Below are 25,702 nucleotides of genomic sequence, written 5' to 3' on the forward strand. Positions count from 1 at the left end.
AGGCTGAAGCTTTATCCGCCAAATGCCAGGCTTATTACGGCAATTCCCCTTGTGTCACATAATAGATGTATTTTTATCCTGAAAAGAGACCTTTAAATTTAGATGCTTGGTTTAAAGGTGGTAACTTCAGGGGGAAAAAAAAAAAAAAAAAAAGGCAGCATCAAAGATTTATTTCCCAAATTCCTCAATTCACTGAGGTACAGATGCCAAATGAGCGGAGAGAGCTGGTAGGGTTTCCCTTTCTCCCTCTTTCTGCATGTGTGGTTTCTGTTAAAACGCTCTGGTTGCAGAAGAACTTTCTGTGTCTGTTTGTGCCGCTTTTTGCTCGGAATCGTGCAGACTTTGGCAAGTGGGCTGGAAGGGTTGTCTGGTTTCCAGGAGCTTGAGTGAGTTCCCGTCACTGCCGCTGAAATCCCACTTTGCACAGTGACTCTTAGCAGTGCATTTTTTGGCTGATCTGACGGCATTTGTATCCTGCAGAAACTTTTGTGTGTGCTTTAGTTCTTTTTCCCAGTCCTCTTCCCTGTTGCTGCCAGTGCATTACGCTGGAAGCTTCATCAGCTTGTGCACAGCCTTTTGTTTTAGCTTCGTGTTCCTTAGACTTTGAGCTACTCTATCACCTTTTCCTATTTTCCTTTGTTCTTGCTCATTATTTCAATTATGAAATGGGCTTCAGTAGCTACTTTTATAGAAAGTGGTTAAGTATTCTTTCCAGTGATTTCTGCTCTTCCTTCCCACGAGTCTGACCTGGGCATGTCGGTTTCCCCCAGGGATTTACTGAGAATACACGAGGTTTGAGGATGGCCGATTCTGGGAGGGGGTCAAGTTTTACTTGCATTGCTGACTGGATTTTTTGCTCATTTACTTGCTTTTGCTCATTTACTTTACTTGCTGCAAGGGCAGAGCTCTGTTCAGTGCATCTGATGAGAACAGGGCCACATCCTGAGCAGGCTGAGTGGTGAAACCCCAGAGAGTGGTTTCCAGTGTGGCATGGATTGGGTTATTCTGCTTGTGCTTCGAATGCTTCATTTTGAGTTCCTTGGAGCTAATAAATGTCTCCCCACTCAGCATGGGTTTGTTGGGCCTTGAAAAAATAACTTGACTCTTCCCCTGCTCTCACAAATATGTCTAAGTGAAGGCAAAGTGGAAGATTAAGTGTCCTCTCCCACTAAGAGACTTTTGAAATGTTTTTGCAGCCCACATGCCAGGCAATGTTCCTTTTGCTTCTTTAGTTTTCAACCTTTTATTATAGGCTGGTTAACCCTTTCATTTGTTTTGCTCTGGTGCAAATAGTCGGTATCCCTTTATGCACTGAAGGAAGGCAGTTGCCTTCCTGTGTTTGAAGGAGGGCTGTTGCTATGAACCTGCTCCCCAGACATGCTGGCTTTGGTGTGTCCTACCCTGTGCAAACACAGCTGGAAGTGCAGAGGTTGAGTACATGTTTTTTGAAGCTTCTCATTACCATCAATCAGGTTCTTGCTGTCGTTGTTGAGCAGCAAATGTCTGTTGTGCATAAAGTTCTCGCTAATCTGCTTAATCACAGAACCACAGAATGGCTGAGGTTGGAAGGGACCCCTAGGGATCCCCCAGCCCAGCCCCTGCTCCAGCAGGGACATGCAGAGCACGGGGCACCCGGTCTCACCCCCACACCAAAGAAGCTCTTCCTCATGTGCAAATGGAAAATCTTGTCTTCACTGACTGTTCTGGTTGGGTTTTGGAGAGTGATGCTGTGCTATGCAGAATGTCGTGCTGGCTCAGAAGGAACAAGCAGGGGCCAGCCCTGCCCTCCGCAGTGCCCCTGGAGCAGGCGGCACACACAGGCTCACTCAAAGGCAGTTCTGCTGGAGAAGCTGGTGCAGTTAAAGCTGGTGCAATATTTAAAGCCAAGAGCACAAAGGGAAATAAAAAGTCATTGCAGGCTCCATCACCCAGGAACTATTAGTTACCTGCTTGTGTGTGGTCAGCTGAAGGCAGATGCTTCTGCTTGAGCAGGGTAGGGCATAAACTCATCCTGTTGGACCTGCCATCCTCAACTGCCCCATGACTCTGCCTGCCCATTCACTGCTTCCCTTGCTGCCTTGATTTATAAACAGGAAGCACAAACTTATGTTTTGAAGACTGTGCTTATTTTCTTTTTGCATCAGATTAAGCTTTTGCACGTGTTTTCCTCCGATAACCTGGCCCAAAGCAGCTGGATTCTCGGGTGTCGTGTTAGTCTGTTGGAAACAGTTGAGCAGAGCTTTTCTTTCCTGCATGGTTTGCAAAACCTGCAGCCATGCTTAAAGTCATCGCCTGCAAGTCTCAAGGGGCAGAACCCTTAACTGGGCCTTTTCAAGGCTATGGAGCAAATCTTCCTAGATTTTAGAGGTGGGAAAGGGTCAACCTGGAAGAGGAAGCCGTATTGGAGAGCAGCAGAACTACTGGAGATGGAAAGTAACATCAATATTGTTGCCTGACTGCTTCAGAGTGGATGCATTTCAGCTGCCATTGGCCACCCTGCATCAGAGCCAGGAAATATTTATTCTTAATATGAATATTTGTTAAGTTTTGCTTTGGGTTGTTCAAAGTGCCAGCTGTGCTTTGGATGCAGTTCATGGTAAAGCGAAACGAGGGGTTATGTGTATGAAAGATAATACGCAGAAATACTAATGGAATTCCATTAGCAGCATCACAAGTGTGTTTACTCCAGGTATTTGTTTATTTTTAAGTGTACTTCTTCAGAAGCACTTGGGAAAGAATAGACAGACTAATGCAATAGCCAAGAATGTGCTAATACTGGGAGAAAGCAATATATAGATATTTATGAAGCACAGGAGATTAGATTTTTCACTTAATCTCAGTGTGCTATTTCATTCTTTGCTTTTTCTTTTTTCTTTAAACTTCCTCAAGGTTAAATGCTGGCTGTTTGTGTTTACTGGGAGAATTAACCAGTGATATTCCTCATTATCACAGTTTCATTAAGGTCATTGCTTGAATGGATGCTGGGGATTCTGGACACCTCTATTTGAGCTCTAAATATAGTTATTTTTCCTATGAAAGAAACCAGGATGCTTCTGTATAGGTGGTATTGTATAGTAAAGCATGCTGGATTTTTACTCTCTTCTATTTTTTATAATGTAAAAAGAAAAAAAAAATTTTTTAACTTTTTTTTTCTAAGTATAGGAACAGCCAAGATAGAGACACACTGGTTGATAATTTCAGAATAGTTGGGAAAGACACCTTGCATTCATATATATATGTGTGTGTGTGTGTATATATATAAATTTTATATATATATATATATATATATTTTTTTTTAAGGGAAATTCTGGTTTGGCCATGGGTACATGTGCTGACCCAGAACCCTGTATTCTTGGTGTCTGAAACTATCAGCTTTAAAAAAAGCTCCTCTCAAGTGGCAGCCCTTTACAAAGAGGCAACTTCCTAGTCATCTCCTGCGGACTGAAGTTGTTTATACGAAAAACTCCCTTTAACTTTCCATAGTTCATAAATGCAGAACGGAATTTGTTGACACGGAGGCATGTGAGAGGCCGGGCCGGGGGCTGGGAGCCGCGGGGGGCTGCGCTCCCGCCCTGAGCCCCTCGTGCCGCGTGGCCTTCGCAGGGACGTGAGGCAGCGAATTCAGCAGAGAGTTGCCCAGGCCTTTGGGATCAGCCCCTCCGCGCTCTACCTGACCAAGCCGACCTTCTTCTCCAGGATAAACAGCACGGAAGCCAAGACGACGCACGATGAGTACTGGCACCCGCACGTCGACAAGGTGAGCGGGAGGCCGAGGCGGGAAGGCAGCGCTGCCTTTCACCCCTTTGGATCCCTCAAGGTCGGGTCCCCAAAGTGTCTATCATTAAACAAGCAGAGTCAAAGGTGTTTGATAGCTGATGCTTTTGAAAATCCTTCAGTGGGAGGAAGCTAAGGGAAGGATAAATACACTTTAAACACAGGCTCGAGTCATTCCTTTTGTTTTCTGTATTTCCGTTGTGTTCTGCTGGAATTATTGTGCAGATCGCTGCTTGGGAATCTCTGACTTGTTAGAAATGTTGATTAAAACGACCCATCCTTACAACGTGTCTCAGTTCCCTCAAACCCGTGTTTCCAGCGAGAGCATTGCTCTTGAGGCCAGCAAGTAGCAGGAGCTGGTTCAAGCGCTTTAGATTTCAGCTAGGTGTGATCTGTGGGTTGTGGGTTTGTTTTGTTTTTATCTGCATGTTCTGCAAGGGAATACGACATGCTCTTCTAGCAACTTGACGTTTTATTGTTTTAAGAACGGAAATAATGAGACTTTTTTAAAAAACTGCATAGGTTCTTCTCTCTGTAGGCTCATGCGTTAATACTTTTTAAGTTCCTAAATGGGTTTAACCAGTTCGGGATTGGTGTTGAATTTAGCTGAGGTCAAAGGGACTGTAGCCAATAATAAAACACAAAGAAAGAATGGAAAAATCAAATGTCTTAAAAAAAAAAAAAAAAAAAAAAAAAAAAAAAAGCCTTTGCCAGGATTTAAAGGTCAGAATGTCTCTGGAGTTATGGATCACTCAAGACAGAACCAAGTAAAACTTATTCCATCAAAACTCCTTCATGTTTCAGCCTGGGTGTTGCAGCATACTTGGAAGTAAATGACCTGAACCATCCAAAATTACAAATCAAATGGAGAAATACTCCTTACCTTGAAATGTTTCATGCTAAAAGAATGAGAAGGGAACATACCTGTTTTTCTTCATTGCATTAGCACGTGCTCTTGTGGTGCTCCCTTGTCATGTCTGCTGTAGAGCCTGAATTTAGAAAGCACGGGGACACAGCCGGAATACCTGATACCTGTGCTGGGATGGAGGGGATGCCAGGGACACTGCACGGTTGTTGATGTAGGCAAAAAATGTCTCCTACAATGTCCCAAGTGATTTTTTTTGTCTTACGTTATTTTCATGTGAAGAGAACTGCTTTTCTCTGTGGAAGCTGCTTCTGTGAGAGCATCCTGATAGTGCCTGTACATGCTGGGCAGCAGGCTAGATGTTTTTCTCTTCCAACCCATCTGTTTTGTGCATAGTTTGCTTATTATCTCACAGTCTGCCTGCTATGGGAGCAGATTTGCCAACAGCATGGCTTTGGCTTTTTATAACCAACCCACTCCCTCACAAAAAGCTTGAGAAAACAAAGAAATCAAATCCAGAATATGGACTTCTAAATTCACCAAGCATAATCTCAATTATGTACTCAGTAGACAAGCTATTAATGATACCAATGAAGACATAATGGTCTCAGTTGGGACAGTTAAAAAACATCCTCTTCATAACTATGTAGAATTTTTCTAAAAATGCATATTTGCAATAAAATATGAAAATAGGACATGCTGAAGTGGAAGCTCTTTTCTGAAGAAAATGTGGTTTAGGTTGAATACTGAGGGTTAGACCTGTAACCTGTAGTATTTAGAGGTGATTAGAACATTTTTTTCACTTCTGTAGCAAGCGTGTGATTTATGCTTACGTTAAGCTCTCCGCTTTGGGAAAGCTAAAACCTTCAGCCCATCCAAGTGCTTTTTCTCTGTGCTTTGAGCTTCTCTCTCACCCAGAAAGACCAGAGATGTAGAACAGGCTTCTAAGAACTTCTTGTTCAAGTGCTCTCCTTAGCGGGGTTAGAGGGAGAGGAGAATGGGCCTGAGCTGGTGCCAGCCATGTAGCTACGTGTAATTTAAATGACAGCAATTTGCATTGCATAGTTGAGAAGCCAGATTTGGACACAGCTACTAGTGCTCTGAGGAGGGTCAGGTACAGCTGTGTCCTTGACTTTGTTCACTTCATGTCTGTTTTGAAAGTCCTAAATGCATCATCGTGTGTCACTGCCTCTGAGTGCTCCAGCATCAAAGGATTGACTGGAATCCTTTCCTCGCTGCATCCAGTTTCTGTTCGGATTCTGCTTGTGCATCAGAAGGTCTGGTCTTATTTCCCCTGCGGTGCAGTTGGAGGAGAGCTGTCCGTGGCTGTAACTTTTGCTTGCATTTGCCAAATCATGCATTATAGAAAAAGTTACATTAAGTATATATTTATATACTATAGTATATAAATACGTGTGGGAATATTTCTAATCTGCTACAACTGTACATAGTATCTATATCTAGGTTGTTATGTGTGTAGAAAGGGAAAAATGCAGCTACATTGCCTTCAGAATTCAGATCTCTGCAGAAGACTGAATTGTAATTCAGTCTGTGGGTCAGAAAATATTTCTGAAAAGGCTAAATAGGTTGTGTAACTTCACAGATTGCAGCCTAATCAACCTGCCTCGTATTTAGTTTGTACGGTACAGAATGCAAATCACATTTCACTTAGCATTGACAGGCTGCAGTTGAAAACAAGGCGAAAATGCATTGCTGTTCATCTGGAGTGAGGATTACTGGCCAAGGGAAGCAGCAGTGTCGCTCCGTGGCCTCCAAGAGGGTATGAACGCTAGGAAGCTGAACAGACGCTGAAACTTTTGTTTGTTAGTTGTGCCAGTTTCTTGGATGTTTTGAGCATTATCGTTCACTTCTGTTTAATTACCGTGCAGGACAGCTTAATGATTGCTGCTCCTACAAGGATTTAACGATCTTTTTTTCCTCCCTTCTTTGCAAAATAACGGAAAAATCAAAACTTTGGGAAATTAATCTGAATTTTTTGTTGTTGTTTCAAAATCTGGCATCATGAGTCCCAAGATCAGAACTGTGTAATATTTTCAAGAAAGTCAGGAAAAAGAAAAAGGTCTTTTTGCTTCTTTCTGCTTGTGGGAAATAAGCAGTCTTGTCTTCTTGAAGAGCCTGAAGGTGAGAGAACTGGAGGGTGTTCCTGGGCCTGGACACGTGCAAACTTTCTCCTCAGCTTTTCTTGCTACCTGTATGATGCCAATGTGCAATTGTAGGTTTCTTGGAGCACGTAAATATTCCTCTTGCCTTTTCCCTGAATTCCTGAGCTATATTGCAATTAGATCTGCTAGTGGGAACATGCATGGTCTGAAAGATTTAACTTGCATAAGAGAGTAGTGCATGTCTGTTGTATGTATGTGAAGTTTTATTTCTTAAAATATATTTGGGTTTTAGCTATACAGGAATAGAAACCCAGAGACCACCCAAGCGATAACTTAATCTTGCTGAATTATAAACAGCTAAATCAAATAAAGAGTGTTGGCCCAAGATGGGCAGTTTCATCTTGGATGGAATTTGTTTGGAGCTGACCCTTGCCAAAGTCAAACGTGAGAAGGCAACAGCAATTCCATTAGAAACGTGGAGTCCAACGGCGGAGTAGTTCTCTGTGTGCCTTGAGAGAATGAACATGGGATCGGAGGAGTTCTGCAGTCCCTTGCCTGGACAAGGACCCTGCCATCCTTCATGGACTTGTCAAGCACCACGATAAAATCAGTTTTATTTTTCTCAGTCTCCTGCCATGGAAATTCTCCAGCTTTTGGTCTCATTTTGGTTTGTATGGACCCTGTGTTTAGGCAGCTCTTCTCCTCCCCCAGTTCTACCTCCTTGGACTCCCACATGTTTATGGGCAGCAGTCATGTTCCTTTTCTGCCTTCTTTGGATGGAGCTGAGCGAGCTGGGCCCTCACAGCTGATCTCACTCTGCTCTCCACTTCCATGACCCTCCTAGCAGCTCCTCTCCTCTGCCCTTGAGGCTGTTAACACTAGTCTGGCCAAGGCTGCAGCTTCACCAAGCTCTTTCACTCTCCTTTGCCCTCTGAAGTCATTACGAGCTTCATGAAATGCATGAGACATCTTGCTTCTGCTGCAGGACAGCAGTGTCTCCGAAAAGCAGAGCTTTTCCTTGTGTCCTCTCAGCCCTGCCAACTCACCTCACCTGCAGACCCTCATAATTTATAGAAAGAGGCGGTTTGTAGCTTTGCTTTGTCTAATAGGTACTAGCAGAGGTGTTCATAATAGGAGGCTGCAGGGTTGGATGCTTCGTGGTGTTGCAATGGCACGTGCTCAGTAATTCCCATTTATTGCCTCATCTAGGTAGTAAGTTTGGGTAAACATAGGGAGAAGGGGAGCGTTTAAGTGTTTTTCTCATTCTTGCAATTTGGACTTTGTAGGGAAGCACATCGCTGGATTTGGCTCTTTTTTTTTGGTCTTTAAGCCCTTATGGTCAAAATAACAAAAAGAATAAGAATGAAAATGTCTTCCTGCTCCATCTGTTGCTGTGTTTGTTTTTGTCGTTGCTTGTGCAGAATAGTATGTGCAATTGCTGTCAAGCCAAAATGGCACTAATTAGTGTAGCTTAGAAGTTCTCGAAATATATTTTTTCTTTAAAGTTTAGAGGAAGCAGCTACATCTGCCAGTCACCAGGCCAGACTAAACATTCTGCAAATTTATACAGGAAATGTGCATTTATATAATAAATGCTGTATATTTAAGCAATAAGTGCCTATATTTGATAAAACATCTTTGCACATTTTTTTTAGACTCTAATGCGGAGTTTGACTGAATCATGCTATGCTGTAAACAAATTGGAGAATACAGCCCTTTCAATGTTATATCAATAGTATCTACTAGGTAGAAATGGAAAGGAAGAATTTTCAGAATCTCGCTAAAGTCTCTGGAGAATTAAGACAGCTTCTCTCTGAGCTGTCTTAAAAGAAATATTAGATTTCTTTTTGCATTTTCAATACACATCAAAATAAATAATATTTGAAGAGGAAAGAAAGTCATCATTTACATTTAAAAATGGGCTGCAACAGTCTTGTAGAAAGCCTCTTGTGACAATTTTTACCCTTAACGTTTTTTGAGAAGAGTAGGAGTTCCAGAAAACGTGCGTGTGTCTGGAAGATCTGATTCACTGGTGTGCAGAAGTCCCTGCACTGAAGCCAGCAGAGCACAGGGACATTGGCAAAATGAATTCCAGATAAGGTTTCTGGAGACATCTAATTGCAGTCTTATACAAGATAGAATTAATCCAAGATTCTTGGACCTCATTATCACTCATATGGTGAGATTTTTATCTTGATTATAACATACAGAGTGCTGAGCCCTTCTATATCATTTTTAAAGCGATGCAGAGGGGCAGGTACTCATGCTGCATTGCCCTTTTGCTCGCTGTTTAGTAGGCTTCAGGCAGTTCCATAATATTGAACATTTTAATAGAAATAACACAGATACAATAATAATAGAATACTACATGGTATGTATCTTGTATGTGTGTATATATACATGCATAACAGATTAGGCTAACAGACTAGGCTAATAGTATGTAATTTCTATAAATGCATGGTTTATTTCTCAGCTTTTAGAGATCCTTCACTAAGTACATGCAGATTGGGAAATTAGGAGAGCCCGTTGCATCCAGTTGCTTAATTATTTGTGTCCTGCTCAGACAAGAGTAGCATGTGATAATCCTAACGCTAATTTGCTTCTAGGTAACGTATGGCTCCTTTGACTATACGTCCTTGCTTTATCTCTCTGACTACGCCGAAGACTTTGGCGGCGGACGGTTTGTGTTTATGGACACAGATTCCAACAAGACCGTGGAGCCCCAAGCAGGTAAGACGAGACTCTTGCTTTGCCCACCTTGAAGCACGCCAAATTCTGCCCATTTTAACCTAGTGATTAGCGATGGAAGAACGTAGCAGGTTTTTCACTGTTTTATTTTCTGACTTCATAGAGTTGGCTGGAGTTAAGCAGCACGAAGTGACTTACTGGAGAGCTCTAGGGCTCAGAGCTGTGATCAAGTTATGACAGTTTAGCAGCTTCCTGTGGCATAGAGAGCAAGATAAGGGGGAGCAGGCTTAAACCACAGCGAGTGCAAAATAAAGCAATTTAGGCATTTTGACCTGAGCTTCCTTTACTGCTCTGTGCAGGCAGAACTGACTGCAGTTGCCTACAGAGGGGCAGTTTCTTTCTGCGAGGGGGTTTGGATGGACAGTGACTCTTGACCAGCAGCAGTTCTGCCTGCAAGCAGCTCCGAGATTATCTGCATTCTGGGTTTGGTATCAACCCAGGTGTGTGTGTTTATCCAGTGATTGCAAATAAACCCTAATGAAAAGTATCTTCCCTTGCAAAGTGCCGCTGTCTATGTTTTGGAGCAGAGCAGTTTAAACCAAGCGCCGTTCAAAGACGCAGTTCTGGGTGGTTTTTACAGCTGTCGAGGTTGGAGCTGAGTTGTGGGGCGCTGCAAGGGCAGCTGCTGCCTTGGCAGCACTGGGGCGCCCGCTCGGGCCGGTGTGTGCAGCAGTGTCCCCACTTCACTTGAAACAGTCTGTAGCTGTGAAATTGCAGCCATTCAGCCCCATCCTTTTAATTTGCAGGCTGTGCTGCAAAGTATTTGTTCTCTGTGCTGTTCTGGGGGTGAAATGGAGAGCAGATGAGGCCAAGGGAGGGAGGGAAAGGTTTTTCACAGCATCTGGCTTCTGGCCGTTCCCTTTGATAGGTTTTTGTCCCAACTCTGCATTTGCAGCTTGTGGAAGGAGCTCGTGCCCAGCAGGCAGAGGAGCTGCCCTTTGGGCAGGTGACGTGGTGCATGTCTGCAACAGCAGGTTTTAATGCTGCTGTCGCCTTCCTTCCACAGCCCTCTGCCAAGCGCAGGTTTTTGGGAATCCCATGAGAATGTCACCACCTGCAGTGCTACCTAAATTACTGCTAAAATCCTGTGAGAAAAGGTGTTAAAGCGCAGCCTAAGGTGAAGGCAGCTGGGCTTTGTTTTCTGCTTGGTGCTAAAAGGCAGGTTGTACTGAGAGGGTGGCCTCGGGTTGTGTTGCTGCTGGGCCAAGGAGCTAAGTTGTCCCGTTCAGGAGAGTTCTTTGCAGTTTCTTGTGTTAGCGAGAGAGAGGTCTTAGATCTCTCAATATTATTTGCATCAATGTCTGTAACATTGTCTGGTTTAATAATTTAAAAAAAAAAAAATACCTCTAGGTTTAAAAAAGAATTACAACTTACTCATTTAGAAGCTCCTGAGACTTTTATTTTCTTTTTAATGGGCATATCCAGGGTGCTACTGTCAGGTCAGTTCACACGTGTAGACCTTTGGGCAGTGTTAGCAAAGTAAAGAGGGCCCATCATCTTTGAAAACTTTTGAAAACCCAAAAGAAATGCATGTGTGTCTTTGGCCTTAAGCTGGGACCTCTGTCTGCTGCCAGAATTTCACAGCAGCAAGAGAGTTCCTAGCTGCAAGTGAAATACTATTTAAAAGAAGGGTTTTTTTTTAATTATTATTTCTCTTTTTCTCCATATAAAGATTCAGTTCCAAAGTAGTAGTTGTTGTGTTTTAAGATCTCATTATTTCTGTTTCTCAAACTGATGCCTTGGGCTTTTGCTTTCGTCCTTCTCTCCTTTAGTTCCCTCTCTCAAACTAACTCAGATATATTTTAATTCTTCCAGAATATGGGTTGGCAGCTCCTGTTTTACTGCAGTTTCACTGGTTTTATTTCCGTTTGACTGTTTATTACTGCCTGCCTGCGATTCTGTGATAGTCTTGCTCTGCCTCGCCTGCTTTTCTCTCCTTGCTGCAAGCTGCTGTCCTTTTGTCTAGGACTTATTTATTAAAATTTCCCGTCACTGATACTGCCTAGTGCCAGCAGACATGAATGTGCTTGTAACTAAATCCGCTCCGGGCTGTGTCTGGATTATGATTTTATGGTGGACTCGTAAAAATGAGATTACATTCATCAAATTCAAGTTAAATCAGATTCAGCAAATTTTAGAATCTAATGGTAAATGAGCATTTCAAGAGGGAAGAAGCTCTGCTGATCTTACTGCTACAATATGGAATCTTTTACAAAATAAACATATTCTGTCAATGTCTTTTGCACATTTACTTTTTTTTCCTCCCACTTTTTTCTTTTTTTGTTTCCCCAGTAGCTAAGATTACAGTGAAATGAAAGTGCTTTTAACTGTCATAACTTGGTAGAAACTGAAGAGCTCTTAAAACAAGTTCTTGTTTGGGGAAATAAGAAATAAAAATATGATTTCAGGCTTTCTTTCCATGCTGGAGACTCTAATGTTCTTGTTTTGCAGATGAGCTGAGTTTCAAGGCTTGGGAAAAGGGGGAGCTTTGGTCTAGAGAAGAAATGGCCCAAAAATCCATGTGTTTTATGACATTAAGTGTGGGTCAAACCTGCAGCTGGATTGAAATGGGTGGATTTAGGTTCTTAGTGTGCGTGTAATATTGCTTTCTCTTTAAGGTGATCTTTGCTGTGCTAGTTTTCAGCTTGCAGACGATCTATCTTATATATTTTTTCTTTATATGGGCCTGGAGGGAAATGTTGCAATCGCACAGTGTGTGGAAGAACAATTTGTTTTGCAAAATGAATTCTGTGCAGTGGAGAGTACAAACTGACCTTTCTTTTTCCTTCCTTGAATAGCGAATTTAGCATCTTTTCATTGCTGTCCCAGGGAAACTTACATTTCTGTAAGTGTAAAAACGCTGTGATGAAGGTGTGAACTGTTTGGGAATCTGTGGGCTTGAGCTATCCTTTATTTACAGGTGTATGCTCAAAGCTTGAGCCTTATCTCAGGGTCCAGGGTCTTCAGGGTTTCTGTGTGTACATTTCCAGAGCTTTTGTTTTATTGCAGATCCTATAATCGCAAGAATAATTGCAGTATCTGAGCTAAATAGTGGGGATTTGTTATATCTCTATTTAGTTGTGCTCTTAAAAAAAATCATTTTGGAGGAATTTGCTACTACATGAAGAGCATAAGACAGAAAAGACAAGGAATAAATGAAATTTCCAGAATCAGAAGTCCCACAACAGCATTAACAGAAGGTCCAAACATTGTATTTAGCATGTGTTTAGTGATCCAATGTACTTTGTCACGTAGGCCTGCAGAGCTTGGAGAATTTGTCTTGTGTTGTGGACTGGTTAATTTTTCCCTGGTGATGATTGCTTTGATCCTTCTCCACTTTGAAGGTAAAAGCTGCCTTGTACCAGATAATCTTGGGGCGTTCTGGCTAACTTCAGGTTTGATCCAGTCAGCAAAACTGCAGCACATCGTCCCGATGGCCACAGTCATCAGTAACAGCTATAGACTGAGCAGGATTCAAAGGAGGAGAGAAAAACAAACAAACAAACCCCAAAAACAAGACACACACAAATATTAGAAAAAATACTAGAGAGAAATAATGTCAGTATTAGAGAATAATGTCAATATTAGAGAAAAATAAATGGAGCAGGCATTAGTCACTGCAGTAATAAACAAATTGTATAATAATGCAAACTTCATTGATTCTAGATGGGAAGGCAGGCACGGTAATTATAATGCATTAACAAATTTCATATGGCACTAATAAGTTGATTACAGAGAAAAGGTAGGAAAAAGCTGTTGCAGAGATGACAAAAATAAATTGAAGTGAATACATACAGTCAATCCTCATTTCTCTGCATAGCTCTGAAGACTTTTTCCTGCTTTCTATCTCCAAGGAAGGATAACTTCTTTCTGGATTCTGCTGTCTTATTCTAGTAGTGCTTGGTGATGTGACGGTATTGAATTAATCTCTTGTTTACAGAACCACAGAATGGCTGAGGTTGGAAGGGACCCCTAGAGATCAACCAGTCCAACCCCTGCTCCACAGGGACACCCAGAGCTCGGGGCACCCGGGCGCATCCAGCTGGGTTGGGGAGATCTGCAGAGCAGGAGCCTCCCCAGCCGCCCTGGGCAGCCTGGGCCAGGGCTCGGGCACCCTCACACCAAAGAAGCTCTTCCCCACATGGAGAGGGAACTGCCTGGGTTTTAATTTATACCCGTTACCCCTTGTCCTGTCACTGGTCACCACTGAGAAGAGTTTAGCCCCCTCCTCCCTGCATTCTCCCCTCATGTACTTGTACCTGTAGATCAGATCTCCTCTCAACCGTCTCTGCTCCAGGCTGAACAGGCCCAACTCAGTCTTTTCTCATACAAGACTTACTCCCATCCCTTAAGCGTCTTTGTTGCCTTCCACTGGACCCTCTCTAGAAGCTCCACGTCCCTCTTATACTGGGGAGCCCAGAACTGCCCCCAGTGCTCCAGGTTTGGCCTCCCCAGAGCTGAGCAGAGGGGCAGGATCCCCTCCCTTGACCTGCTGCCAACGTCCTCCTGATGCAGCCAGGATCCCATTGGCCTCCTTGCCCATGAGGGCACTGCTGCCTCATGGTTAACTTGATGTCAACCAGGACTCCCAGGTCCCTCTCCGTGGAGCTGCTTTGCAGCAGATCAGCCCCTAATCTGTCCTGGTATCTGGGGTTATTCCTGCCCAGGTGCAGGACCCTGCACTTGTCCTTATTGAACCTCATGAGGTTCCTCTCTGCCCAACTCTCCAGCCTGTCCAGGTCCCTCTGGATGGCAGCACAGCCCTCCGGAGTGTCGGCCACTCCACCCAGCTTGGTGTCATCTGCAGACTTGCTCAGGGTGCACTCCGTGCCCTCATCCATTGATGAACAGGTTGAACAGCACCGGGCCCAGTACTGATCCCTGGGGGACTCCACTGGCCACAGGCCTCCAACTGGACTCGGCCCCATTTATCCTGACCCTTGGTTGCTTTGAAAGTCCAGTTAGCTGAGACTCAACTCAGACCAGTTTACAGGCTGCTGGTACAAATTCCCTCACACAGGAAGCTCTCTCCTGTTGTAGGTATCAGTTATTCACGTTAGTAATGATCATTTTATTTTAGCTGAACTGCTGAAAGGATCAAGTGTGTGACTTGGGAATAGTTACACTGCCAACGTTGAAAAATGGCCTGGTACAAAATATTTGAAGTTGCAACTGAGAAAATGTAATAGGGAACTGATTTGCTTTCCACTGCTTGCTGTACTTGTGTTTTATGCAGTGCAGATGCAGGCTGATATGCTACCAGTTTCATTGGATGGTGCTGGATAAATGCACAGCAAAGCTGAAGGCATGAAGAGGGAGGAGAGAAAAAGAAATGACAGTTACCTGATGAAATCCAGGTAATGTGACAGAGTAAAACAAAATACGAAATCATGGCTGGCTCAGCTGTGTTGTACAGGATAGTTCAGTAACGATGGCATTTTGCTTCTTTCTGGTTCCTCAGCTTTGTGACCGTTAATGTCACACACTACTGTGTCACACACTAGAGGTGCTACCATGAACTGTTTCTACTAAAAGAATATTTTTAGAGTGAAATATGAGCAGCAGAAGTTACCCATGGGCTCCCTTTGAGTAAATCATTGTGTGAGGATGAAGCTTCTCCATCAGAAATCCAGAATCCAGATCTTGGGCATTCCTGTGCTTTGACCACAGCTGAGCTGTGGTCATGCTCTGTCTGGCAAGGTCAAGGAAAGTTAAATACATGATACAGAGCTATTGCAAGGGCTTTAAACTGCTACCTTCTCTACCAAGAACCTTCTCTTGGTAGCTTGTTGATGAAGCTGACAGTAAGTTATAAACCTTCCTCAGCTGTCTGCTGTGCTCTAAAATGGGAGAAACATAGTGGTTTTGGCAGTGGAGATTGGGTGGGATTGGGTCCCAAAGGGGAGAGCTGGAAGGCAGAGCGGAGGCCACATCCCTGCCTTTCTCCCTCCGGCACAGGGAGAGGAGATGGGGCTGAAAGGCTGGGTGGGTGTCCAAAAGGCTGGTGAGGAGACCACAGTTAGGCAGTTTTCACTTACTAGTTCCCCATGAGATTTTTAAACTTTGAGAAATAACGTAGAAAACTGCAGGTATTTTGAATAACCAACTGTGCTGATGGAAGAGAGGTCAGCAGGGGACTGTTGTATTCCAAAAATGTTCGTGTACTTTTAGTAGAAAATGATTAAGCTGTTCATTTATTTTTTTTAAGAAAACCTGGTAATTTAGAAGTTTTCAGTCCAGGTACTTCTGAATTTAAAGTCCATTTAAAAGTGTTGATAATATTTTAGCAAATTACAAAGCAGCCAAGAGAGTTCACGGTGTTAATCACTGATTTTCTTTATAACATCGAGTAATTTCTCCATCTCCTAAGTGATTTTGGAACAACTTTTTAACTCGTCTTTGTTAGATACCCGCTGTGGCTTTATTTCTTTTTAGACCTTTATGCTTCTGCACTGGGTGCACTTTTCCTCTGTGTGTGTGGTGAAAGTGGCTACAGACATTTGCCCCCTTCCTGCTAGCACAAAGATCTGCAGAACATCTGATGACCGTCCTCGAGGTGAGACCTTTAAGCCTGGTTTAAACCTGGGACAGGATCCAGACTAGCAGAGCAGTGGTGTGCACGTGGGGAGGAAGCACCAGCCAAATACTCCTTCATTCAATCTCTTGGTGATCCGATGATTTTCAGCACTCCTTTCTGAAAGGTTTCCAGCTCCTTAATGCAGCTTTATCCGAAGGTGCTGCTGTCTGACACGCTGGACCAAGGAGTCCTTGACAGCAGAGCAGTGACAGAAGTGCAGTCTGCCCATTCCCAAGGCACTGAAAGTTGCTGCTGTCACATAGTAATTTCACGCAATTTGTAGAAGGGCTTGCTTCAAACTCTCCATAGTCAATGTTGCATTTATTAGTAAGTAACCGAGTAAGTATTTTTATTAAATAAGTTTTATTGCACGATTACAGGAAGTATTAGTATAAGCTTATTTGCTGAAGGATACTGTGTTTTTCTGGACAGTGTACATGGGAATGAGTTTGTGATTAATCCTAACAGCTGACAAGGGACATTTCACAGGCCATGCTTCTGTCTTGGTGTCATTCAGTTGATGATAGTTTCTTTTTTTTTTCTTTTTCTCCTTTCTGAGCAACATTATAGGGCTGGTAAATGTTAAGCAGACAGTCAAAGCTGTCAGTGCATGAGATGAAAGATGCTGAATAAATCTGCAGTGCCAAATAAACTGCTCTTGCTTCCCTTTAATGTGGGAGATGTTGCTTTATTCCCTTTTGTGCAGCTGCTCGGCCTCTTTGGACTAGTGCGCAGTGAAGTGCTAGGCTGGTAGTGTCACAAACCGTTCTCCCCCTCTTCTCCTTTCCCTAGTTTGAGAAAACCCAAAACTCTTCTTGGTTTCGCTGTGCTTTAGATGCTTCTCAGCTGTTAATGCTGCAACCCTGAGCCATCTGGTGCCACTTTGAAGTTGCTGTATCTTAGAAGTCAGCCCTGCTCAGAGGAAGGAGGTTGGACCAGATGATGTCCCAGTGTCTCTTCTAACGTAAAATTATTGAGTGTCTCCATAACATTAGAGGCTTAAGATCCTTGCAGTAGTGATGCTTCCTCAGAAGCACCGTGGTGTGATACTACTGCAAGGCTCTTCAAGTCTTTTTAAGTTTTCTCCCCCAGCTTGTTATAATTTAGTCCTATCATCTCTCATTAGTTTTCTTGTTGTCAGAAAGAGAAGAACAGAGGAGGCCTTCACCATGAAGCCGCTGAACGTGTTAGCTGCAAAGCATAGTACTTGTGCTTGCTAATTAATTTTTGTGGTAACCCTGGTACATGGGGGTCAGTATTACTGTGATTTTAGAACCGAGAAAACATATGAAAGATTAAGTAGTTTCACCAAAGTCACAGTATATACTGAAGATGCAGTTCTCATTGGCAATTACATTTTTTTTTTCCAGTCTATATTGCCTCCCAGTACTGAGTTTAGGTAGCAAACTGTAGGTAATTTGTTTATGGAAGTGCCACCTAACATTAAAATTCAACCTGGTTTGTCTCTGGAGAGCAAGCCTTGGGGAATACTGATGCTGTCACTGTGATAGGCAACTGAAGGGATAATTCTTCCCATCTGCTGCTTCTTGCAGCAATTTTACCTGCTGAATTAATCCAAACCCCCTCATTGCAAAGGGCAATCTGTGTGATGAAACCTGGAAATGCAAAGGTATATAGTGTATACAGATATTCCTCTGGTGGTTTTGCTTGAGTAATTAAATGGGGTATAATTGCTGCCTTTCATGAAATACTCTGTGCTTTTGCTTCTCGTTAAGTACAATTTCCCAAAATAACAGTGCTGCTTCATCAAAATAAGGATTGCATAAAATTGCCAGCAGTGAATCTTACGATCGGCACTCGTATATCTTTATAAATAACAATCCCCAAGGCTCGGTGCAAAAAATCTCAGAAAATCCCCAGGAGAATAAGTGGTTGCCTAGAGTGTGATGAAGATCCTGCTCCCTGCGGTTCCCTTCCTGCTTTGGATGCCGCCGGCTTTTCTCCGTGTTTCAGAGCTCGACTTCTGTCGGTGACACAGACCCCGTTTTGATGGATGCTGCGGTGCTCATCACGTTGACAGCTCCTTGCCCCAGCTCAACGTGAGAGACTGGTGCATTTAAATGAATTTGCATGTGAGTTTTCCGTGACAACAGATCTCTTGTCTCCGAAACTTCTTATCCTTTGTTTGTATTCTTAGGAAGACGTTTTAAAAAGCCTGTGTGGATCTTTAAGGGACACCAAGGGATGGAGAAGCGGCTGCACTTATGGATGGCGCTTTTGAGTAGTTTTAGTACAGGTTTTAAGCTCATTCTTGTGGAGGGCAAAGAGGAAGGATCATAGAAGCCCTTTCAAAAGCATCAGTATCCGAATGAAGACAGGGCGAGTGCAGAGGGCTGTGTGCTCTGTGGTCGACGCTTGCCACAAGACGGTGTCTTGCCTGAATTCAGTGTCGTGGAAGGTGAGGAGGAAGAGACGGGGCAGATAATGTGGGAGGGCAGCCCACGCTTCCCTACGGGGAGCCAAAACTGGTCCCAGGATGGTGAAACTAAAGCAGCGATGGAATTTCCTGCACCTTGCAGTGACTGGGATAAATACAGGCACTTGTTCCCGTTCAAGATGAAATACTTTGGTGGAGAAAAAACAAGGCTTTGTTTTCACCCTCAGCCTGGGAAGGTTGGGCTTGAGAGAGGAGCTGCAAGAGAGTGATATTCCTGGACAGGGAGTCCTAACCTGAGGGCACCTCCATCCCAGTGTCCGTCCTCATGGACCCTGCTTGGACACTGGTGCCTTTCTCAAAGCCTAGAAACATGGAGCCTGGAACAGGGCCCCAGCCCGTTGCTGTTTCTTCCACTCTCCAGAAGTTCATGCCTTGAGGGTTAGGGGGTATTATAGTTCTCTCTTCTTGGTAAGTAGTAGCATCTTATAAAATTGCATGGAGTAGCAGCTTGCCATCCCAAAAAGGCTCTATTTTAACAGTCAGTGTTCATGAATCAAATTGAAATGTGCATGCCAGGAAGTCAAAGTTTCATTAATGCAGCAAAAAGCATGCTGGAAAGAAATCAGAGTGGGGAGCTTGTGGGAGGGAAGAAGAAAATGAAAGACCCATTTGAGGCGATTGTTAAATAATGAAAGAAAATGACAAAAGGGGCAGAAATAGAAATTTCTGCAGTTTCTCCTGAGCTTTTGTCATTTAGAAAGGTTTCAGTAGGAAATCACAAAGTATATAAATTATGTATTTTTTGACGTACAGTGAGTAGTTGCTCAGCTGTTCTTAAGCATTTGTAATGCAATACTAAGCTATTATGAAGCACAAAAATCACTCTTAACAATTTTTCACAGGCTGGAGAGAGTAGTGGACCTTGAATGCACATCTAAAACGATCCTGCATTGTATATGGCCTTACACTTGTTAACATGCTTGAAACTTAGGGATTTAAAATCCTAGTTCAGAAATGTTCAGACTCGAGCCAGAACAAAATCAGATAGGGGAAACACTTGCTTTGTCCTGACATGAGTTTCACTTTATTCAAATGGGATTTCACTCTTAAGTCAAATTATTGAAGCAGGATTAGGAAGGGTATGGTCTTGGTGCATTTGAATTATGGAATCATTATGGTTGGAAAAGGCCTTCAAGGTCATCGAGTCCAACCGTGAGCCCCTCAACACCCTCCTGCTAAAACGTGTCCCCAAGCACCTCATCCTCATGTTTCTTGAGCTCCAACGCTTGGCTGCTCGTTCCATGTAGAAATTCCTCCTGGTTTCTGCCCTGAACCTCCCCTGGCCCAACTGGAGGCCGTTTCCTCTTGTTCTATCCGTAGTTATTTTGGAGGAGAGATTGACCCCATCTCCCTGCGACCTCCTTTCAGGTAGCTGTAGAGGTGATAAGGTGTCCCCGGAGCCTCCTCCTCTCTGCACTGAATAACCCGGCTCCCTCCGCCGCCCCTCGTGAGCTCTGACTGTGCTCTTTATGCACACTTAGACTATTAAGATTATTATGCTCAAAGTTTTGCAATGGAAAGCATTTGAAAAGAATTCTTCCCAGGTGAGTAAAAGCATCTGCTATAACAGGCTGTAGCTTTACTCAGCTACCTGGAAGCTGCAATCAGCAGGTAAGGGATGAGATGCAGAAGTACCACACCACACATTAAAACAATGTTTTCTAAAGAAATTAAAACACTTTCTCTATAGCCAAAGAATCCAGTTTAATTAACTGGCTTAAACAATACACTGAAATTTGTCTAGTTTTGAATTACTGCTACTACTTATGAGAGATGAAACACAAAACGCTTGAAATTCCGATTAAGGCAAAGCTTTAGGTGAATAGGGGATGGATTGATAATGAAGGATTTGAATGATGTGCAAATAAGAATAAAAATAATGTTTTCAGAACAAATGGAACTAAATTTGCATGAAATCTTAAGAGAGTAGTTCTGCTCATTATAACACCCGCAGGATTGGAGTACGTTGCCTTCATATACAGTCTTTGATCTGTAAGCGCAGGACACCAATGTGTATATGAGCTGTGTGCAAAGGGGGACAAGTTCCTCAAATAAACCGCAGGTATTAGGGGGTGAACCGGGCTCCCCAAGACCAGGCTGCCTTTGCTCAGGTCTCCCACAAGCCTTGCTAAAGAGTTTACAAGCCAAATATCTTCGAGACCTTTTGGATCTTTTTTAGGGAGCGTGTGTGTGGGGAGAGCCTGCCACAGAGCTAGTGCCCGTCTCTGCAGTGTGAATGGCATAACTGTTGGAATAGTTTAATTAATAGTGCACTAATTAATAGTTTAATAATTTAATTAATAGTTTAATTAATAGTGCACATTTTAAGTAGGCATCCAGGTGCTTTGTTTTGCCTGATGAAGAACGCGTCCCAGGCAGAGGCAGATTGTCAGGCGACTTCCCCAAGATAAGTGGATAACAAACTGTAATATAATTTGAATAGTGGAAAAGTTGCACAAGTAGGAAAATGTGCTCTTGGGATGGAGGAGCTGTGCAGGTGAGTCTCTCTGGCTTCGCAGGGAGCTTGTGTGGTCCTGGAGTCCTGCTTCCCTTCTGGGTTACTCGCTAGACATGAAACTTATATTGTCAAACAGATAAATAATTCTGAATACTGAGTGCTGCATTTTGCTGTTTCATGAAGTGGAAAGCTAATAAATCTCAAATGTCATTATTGGTGTAAACAGATTTCACCTTAAAGCCAATTAAGTCCAGTGCAACCCCACCACAGAGGGTGGTAGTTGTAGTGAAAAGCTGAAGTCATGAAGTGCAGGATTTGCTTCTGTAAAACAGTTTGCCTCTTTCTAAGGAAAATTCAACTTGCATGCAAGAGTGAGAGCTGCGTGTTTTTAACCCAGCTGAGCAGTGAGTGATCCAATGGTGCACAACAAGTTGTAGCAAACACAGCTAATGCAAAGCTGTACAGATCGGAGGAGCTGCCACAGCTGCTCTTAAACCTGCTGGCTGGTTTTCCACTACGGATTTTTTGCCACCTGTGTAGCATTCCCTCCGTTGGTCTAAAGTTAGAGCCCAGATTAGGAGGGGAGCAGAGAGGAAACCAAAATACTTTCCTGACAGTTCAGCCACTAGACTGGTATGGGTTTTATTTTATTTTTTATTTATTATTTTTAATAAAGGCAACTCAGAGCTAAATTTGAATGTTCTGGGATTCCTCCCACCTTTTAGGAACAATGAAATATGGTGAAATTGCACGTCCAGCTTTGTAGCACAAACTTAACGTGTGTTTTAGACAGTCCATAAAGCTGCCGGAGCGCAGGAGAAGCTTGCAGCACTTTGGCTTTGCAATGACCTTGGGGCCCTCGGGCAGCCGGGGAACAGTCGGACCGAGGCAACAACCGCCAGGTTGTGCGGAAAGCTGACAGCAGAATGGCAAACTCCATGTCCCTGCTTTGTCTTTACAGGCCGGGTTTCCTTCTTCACCTCTGGCTCGGAGAATCTTCATCGGGTGGAGAAGGTCCGCTGGGGCACTCGCTATGCCATCACCATCTCCTTCACCTGCAACCCCGACCACAGCATTGGGGACCCAGTCTTGGCGTAATTCATCCTGGGATGGAGCACGAGGTCAAATGGAATGAGAGAAGCCCTGCAGGGGAAGAGGAAAACACGTACAGAACATTTTTGTGTAAACTCCAATTTAAATTTCCCAACTGGGTTAGTATTTTGTAATACATTTCATGTTCACCGTGTCGTTTCCGTAAGTGTTGCGAACAGTGCCTTAAGGACCAACTTAAATTTGGGATATTCTGTCAAGGGTTTGCCTTCATTCTCTAAGAAGATAGTTGCAAACCAAGAGGAGTCCTGGGGTGCTCTCTTTCTATTCTTTTAATTCTTTCATTTAAAAGATGCAAGCCACCTTTTGGACTACATCCTGCCATAACTCCCTGTGTTGTTAAACTCTGTTCATCTCTTCCATTACTAACGAGCTCTAGAAGGTTTCACCAAAGTTAATACAGCAATGAGTGTTATTTTGCTGAATGTATTTTTATTGATAGAGGAATGTGTTCTCCCCGGCACGGGCACTATTTGGCACTACACCTTTGGGTTGACTACTGGAACTTACTTGAACTGTGGAGTTTTTTTAATTTTATTTTTTATTTTTTTAAAGTAAACTGTAATAAGGTGGAGAACTCCATGCAATAGCTAAGAGGTCTTTGTGGCAACGGCTTAAGCACGCAAGCCTGTCCTTGGGGCAAATACAAAAGGGAGAGATGGACAGAGGCAGTCAGGCAGTCTCCTGCATTCATGTGAGCAAGTAATTCCCAGTTAGGGCAGCAGGACTTGGGAGAGGACAGAGCTGAGTAGAATGCTAATTCCTTCAGGTTTTCCATGAGCTACATCTGATCTCCTTAGACTTGATCCAGACTTGCTGTTTGGAAGGCTGGGATAGAAACCACCAGTGAAGGAGACTGTGAAATGTCCTCACATATTTTAAATGGAAATGGTCACGGGTAGGAGCTGTCATACATCCATACCTGGCTCAGAAACAGAGGATTTTCTTTTTGAAGATGATGAAATACTTTGGAAACATCTGTTTAATGGGCCTAAACTTAAGACTAAATTAAAGGAAGCTTTGCGTTTTAGTAATAGTTCCCACAGTTACAAATCTCATGGCGTAAAATACTGTGTTTGTCTTGTCCAGAGCAATGTTTTCTCGGTTTCAAAAAGTTTCTCAATAAGTCTTTTTGGACTTTTGTTTAATATAAAGACTTTTTCTATTAACTGTGATCACTGGTCTGTGGTGTTAATCGCATAACAAATTCTGGGAGCTTCAGGGATTCATTGTAATACAGATGGAGTAATAAAACAAATGTGTAATCTTGTGAACTATCTTTTTTGTTATTATAACCAAAGGTGTTTGCAAATTAGCAGATTAGTTTTTTCCTACCATTTACTAATTAATTTTTTCCTCAATTTTTGAGGCAAACTTGTTGATTGTTTACTAATACCCCTAAAATTCCTGCAAAATTCTTCAAAAAATCTGGGAATAGGGTAAGGTTTTTTTTCTTTTAATCTACCTTTCAGTGCGTGAGAAATACTAGATACCGGAGCATTACATTGAAGATCAGGATAAAGAGGAACAGCGACTGAACACTTGCATCTGTTCTATGGGTGGTATTCCCATAAGGCACAAAAGCAAGATGAGTTTTCTGTCATTTCATTTTCTTTGCTCTGAAACATGAAAATTTGCTAGCAAGGAAGAAGATTTGTTGCTAGGAAATAAAGTTAGTTGGGCTCTATCTAGACACTTGTTTCGTATGCTTTTAATTCAAAGTTTGCATTATACTTCAGTAGTCCGTCTGTATGGAGACATGTCAGCAGCGCCAGCAACAAACTTACTGGTGGGTTAAAACTTGGTTTCTACCATTATCTTGTAATTTAAATACATCTGGCCTTTTCAACACAAACATTTGATAGCGTTGGAGCTAAATACCTGGGGATCTGGGTTGTGATTCTCCAGGGTGAGGTCCTTGGATCTAGAAATTCTCACTTGCCTGTATGTCCTATCACTGCTGTGTAATAAGAGTGCCACATGAATTAATAGAGCTTGGGCACGCTGGGACAGGTTTGCTAGACCCTCCTGTTTGCCAGGCAGGCTTGGAGTTGCACTAAATGAAAATGACACTTCCTTCAGAGCTGCCCTCGGTAAAATATTGCTCAGCAAGAGCGCGTTGTGTCTTGGGGGAAATCTCAGGTTTTAATCTTTCCGGGACCCGCTGTGTTATGATGTCTTCAGGTCACGGTGCATTTCTTCCACGCTGTGAATTGACTGACATTCAGAAATAAAGTCAACTTGGGATGTGTGTTGTCTGGATTTTTTTAGTTTCAGCAATGCATTCAATGCGATGACCAAAGCTGTCAAGTGCAATCTGTGAAAGCCTTGTGCGTGCTACACCTTGTAAGATAATTTATGTTTTGGTGGGGGAGACGCAAGTAGTAGTTGAGTACACCGTGTGTTTTAGTACAGAGATTTTATCTTTGAAGCTTCGGTAGCCAATTTCAAGAAGCAATACCTAAACCTATGGAGAAATTAAATAGAAAATGAGGAAGTACAGGACCATCTAAAAGATTTTGGTCATGGCCTCCACTGAGAGAATACTCATCCTAGAAAGGCTAGTGCTCCTGGGGCTGATTGGAATTGCAGAGTCAAGGACCACTAGAAATTATCTTCACTGATTTAGTCCACTTATAACTCCAGGCATTCTGTATATTTAAGTATTTAATATATATGTATTTTTTAAAATATATATTTTTATATATTTTTATATACTTTTAAAAGGTACCTGTCTGCAAATCCCTGCTTCTAATTCTGATTTTGAAACACTTTTTCATTACTTTTGATATTTCTCTTCCCTGTCAGGTTCAGCCTCCTGTCTGCTGCTGGCAAAGGCAGTGCTGGCTCTTACACCTCCCCACACATTAAGAACAGAGCCTGTTTGGTTAAACCAGTACAAATTCCATACTGAGCTACTGAATACAAGCGCTTTTAATGTAAGTGGAAGGTAACAGCAGAATTTGGCTTGATGTTTCCCAGCTGCATGAGACCCTTTCTGAAGGGCCCTTGCGGTTCAGACCCAGAGGAGTAAGACCAGTGCAAGCTCAGGACGAACCGGGGCCAAGTTCTCACGTGAATCTACAGCCTCATACCTGAAAGTGTATGAAAGCTTTGGGGATGTTGATTTGTACTGCTAAAAAAAGTATTTTGTTTAAAAAAATTAAAGGAGAGAGCCTGTTTGTGTGAAATATCCCAGATGAAACAGAAAAAATAGCATGACACTGAGCCTATTGTGGAACCTCTCATAAGAGCTTAAGCCAGGCTTTCTGAGCTTAGGGAAACTCTTGTTTCTAAAGGTTTTGGGCCGTATCTGGATTTTTTTCTAAACCTAACAGGTATATAATCTGATCAGCGTTCCCGTAAACCCGACTTTTCCATCCTCTAGCATGCATTTATTTTCCTAAATCTCTTTCAGTCTGATCCCAGAAACTTGCAGTGGACTTGACATTTTCCAATTGTGAAAGCAGCTGTAGAATCACTGCGTTTTGTTTCTAATGCCCCACGAACCAAGCGAAGGCCTGGAAAGGTATGTTTATGTGGAGAATATACAGTCCACCTGAAGTCTAATAAGCTCTACCTTAATGAA

The 25,702-nt window shown here is 42.9% G+C and overlaps 1 protein-coding gene across 1 annotated transcript in view; it reads left to right on the plus strand.

The window, feature by feature from the left end:
- The window catches only part of OGFOD3 (2-oxoglutarate and iron dependent oxygenase domain containing 3), a gene marked incomplete at its 5' end in the record, with an annotated part of 37,734 nt that extends 14,023 nt beyond the window's left edge, over positions 1-23,711 (plus strand). The window contains 3 exons of the mRNA XM_026051389.1: positions 3,604-3,757; positions 9,369-9,492; positions 21,965-23,711. Of these exons, the coding sequence (XP_025907174.1) occupies positions 3,604-3,757; positions 9,369-9,492; positions 21,965-22,101 (415 nt within the window). The remainder of the gene's footprint in view (positions 1-3,603; positions 3,758-9,368; positions 9,493-21,964) is intronic.
- Between the last annotated feature and the right edge of the window lie 1,991 nt (positions 23,712-25,702).

This window comes from Nothoprocta perdicaria, unplaced genomic scaffold, assembly GCF_003342845.1.
Source record: "Nothoprocta perdicaria isolate Ctin4 unplaced genomic scaffold, notPer1 scaffold_75, whole genome shotgun sequence".
In the NCBI taxonomy this organism is placed as follows: domain Eukaryota; kingdom Metazoa; phylum Chordata; class Aves; order Tinamiformes; family Tinamidae; genus Nothoprocta; species Nothoprocta perdicaria.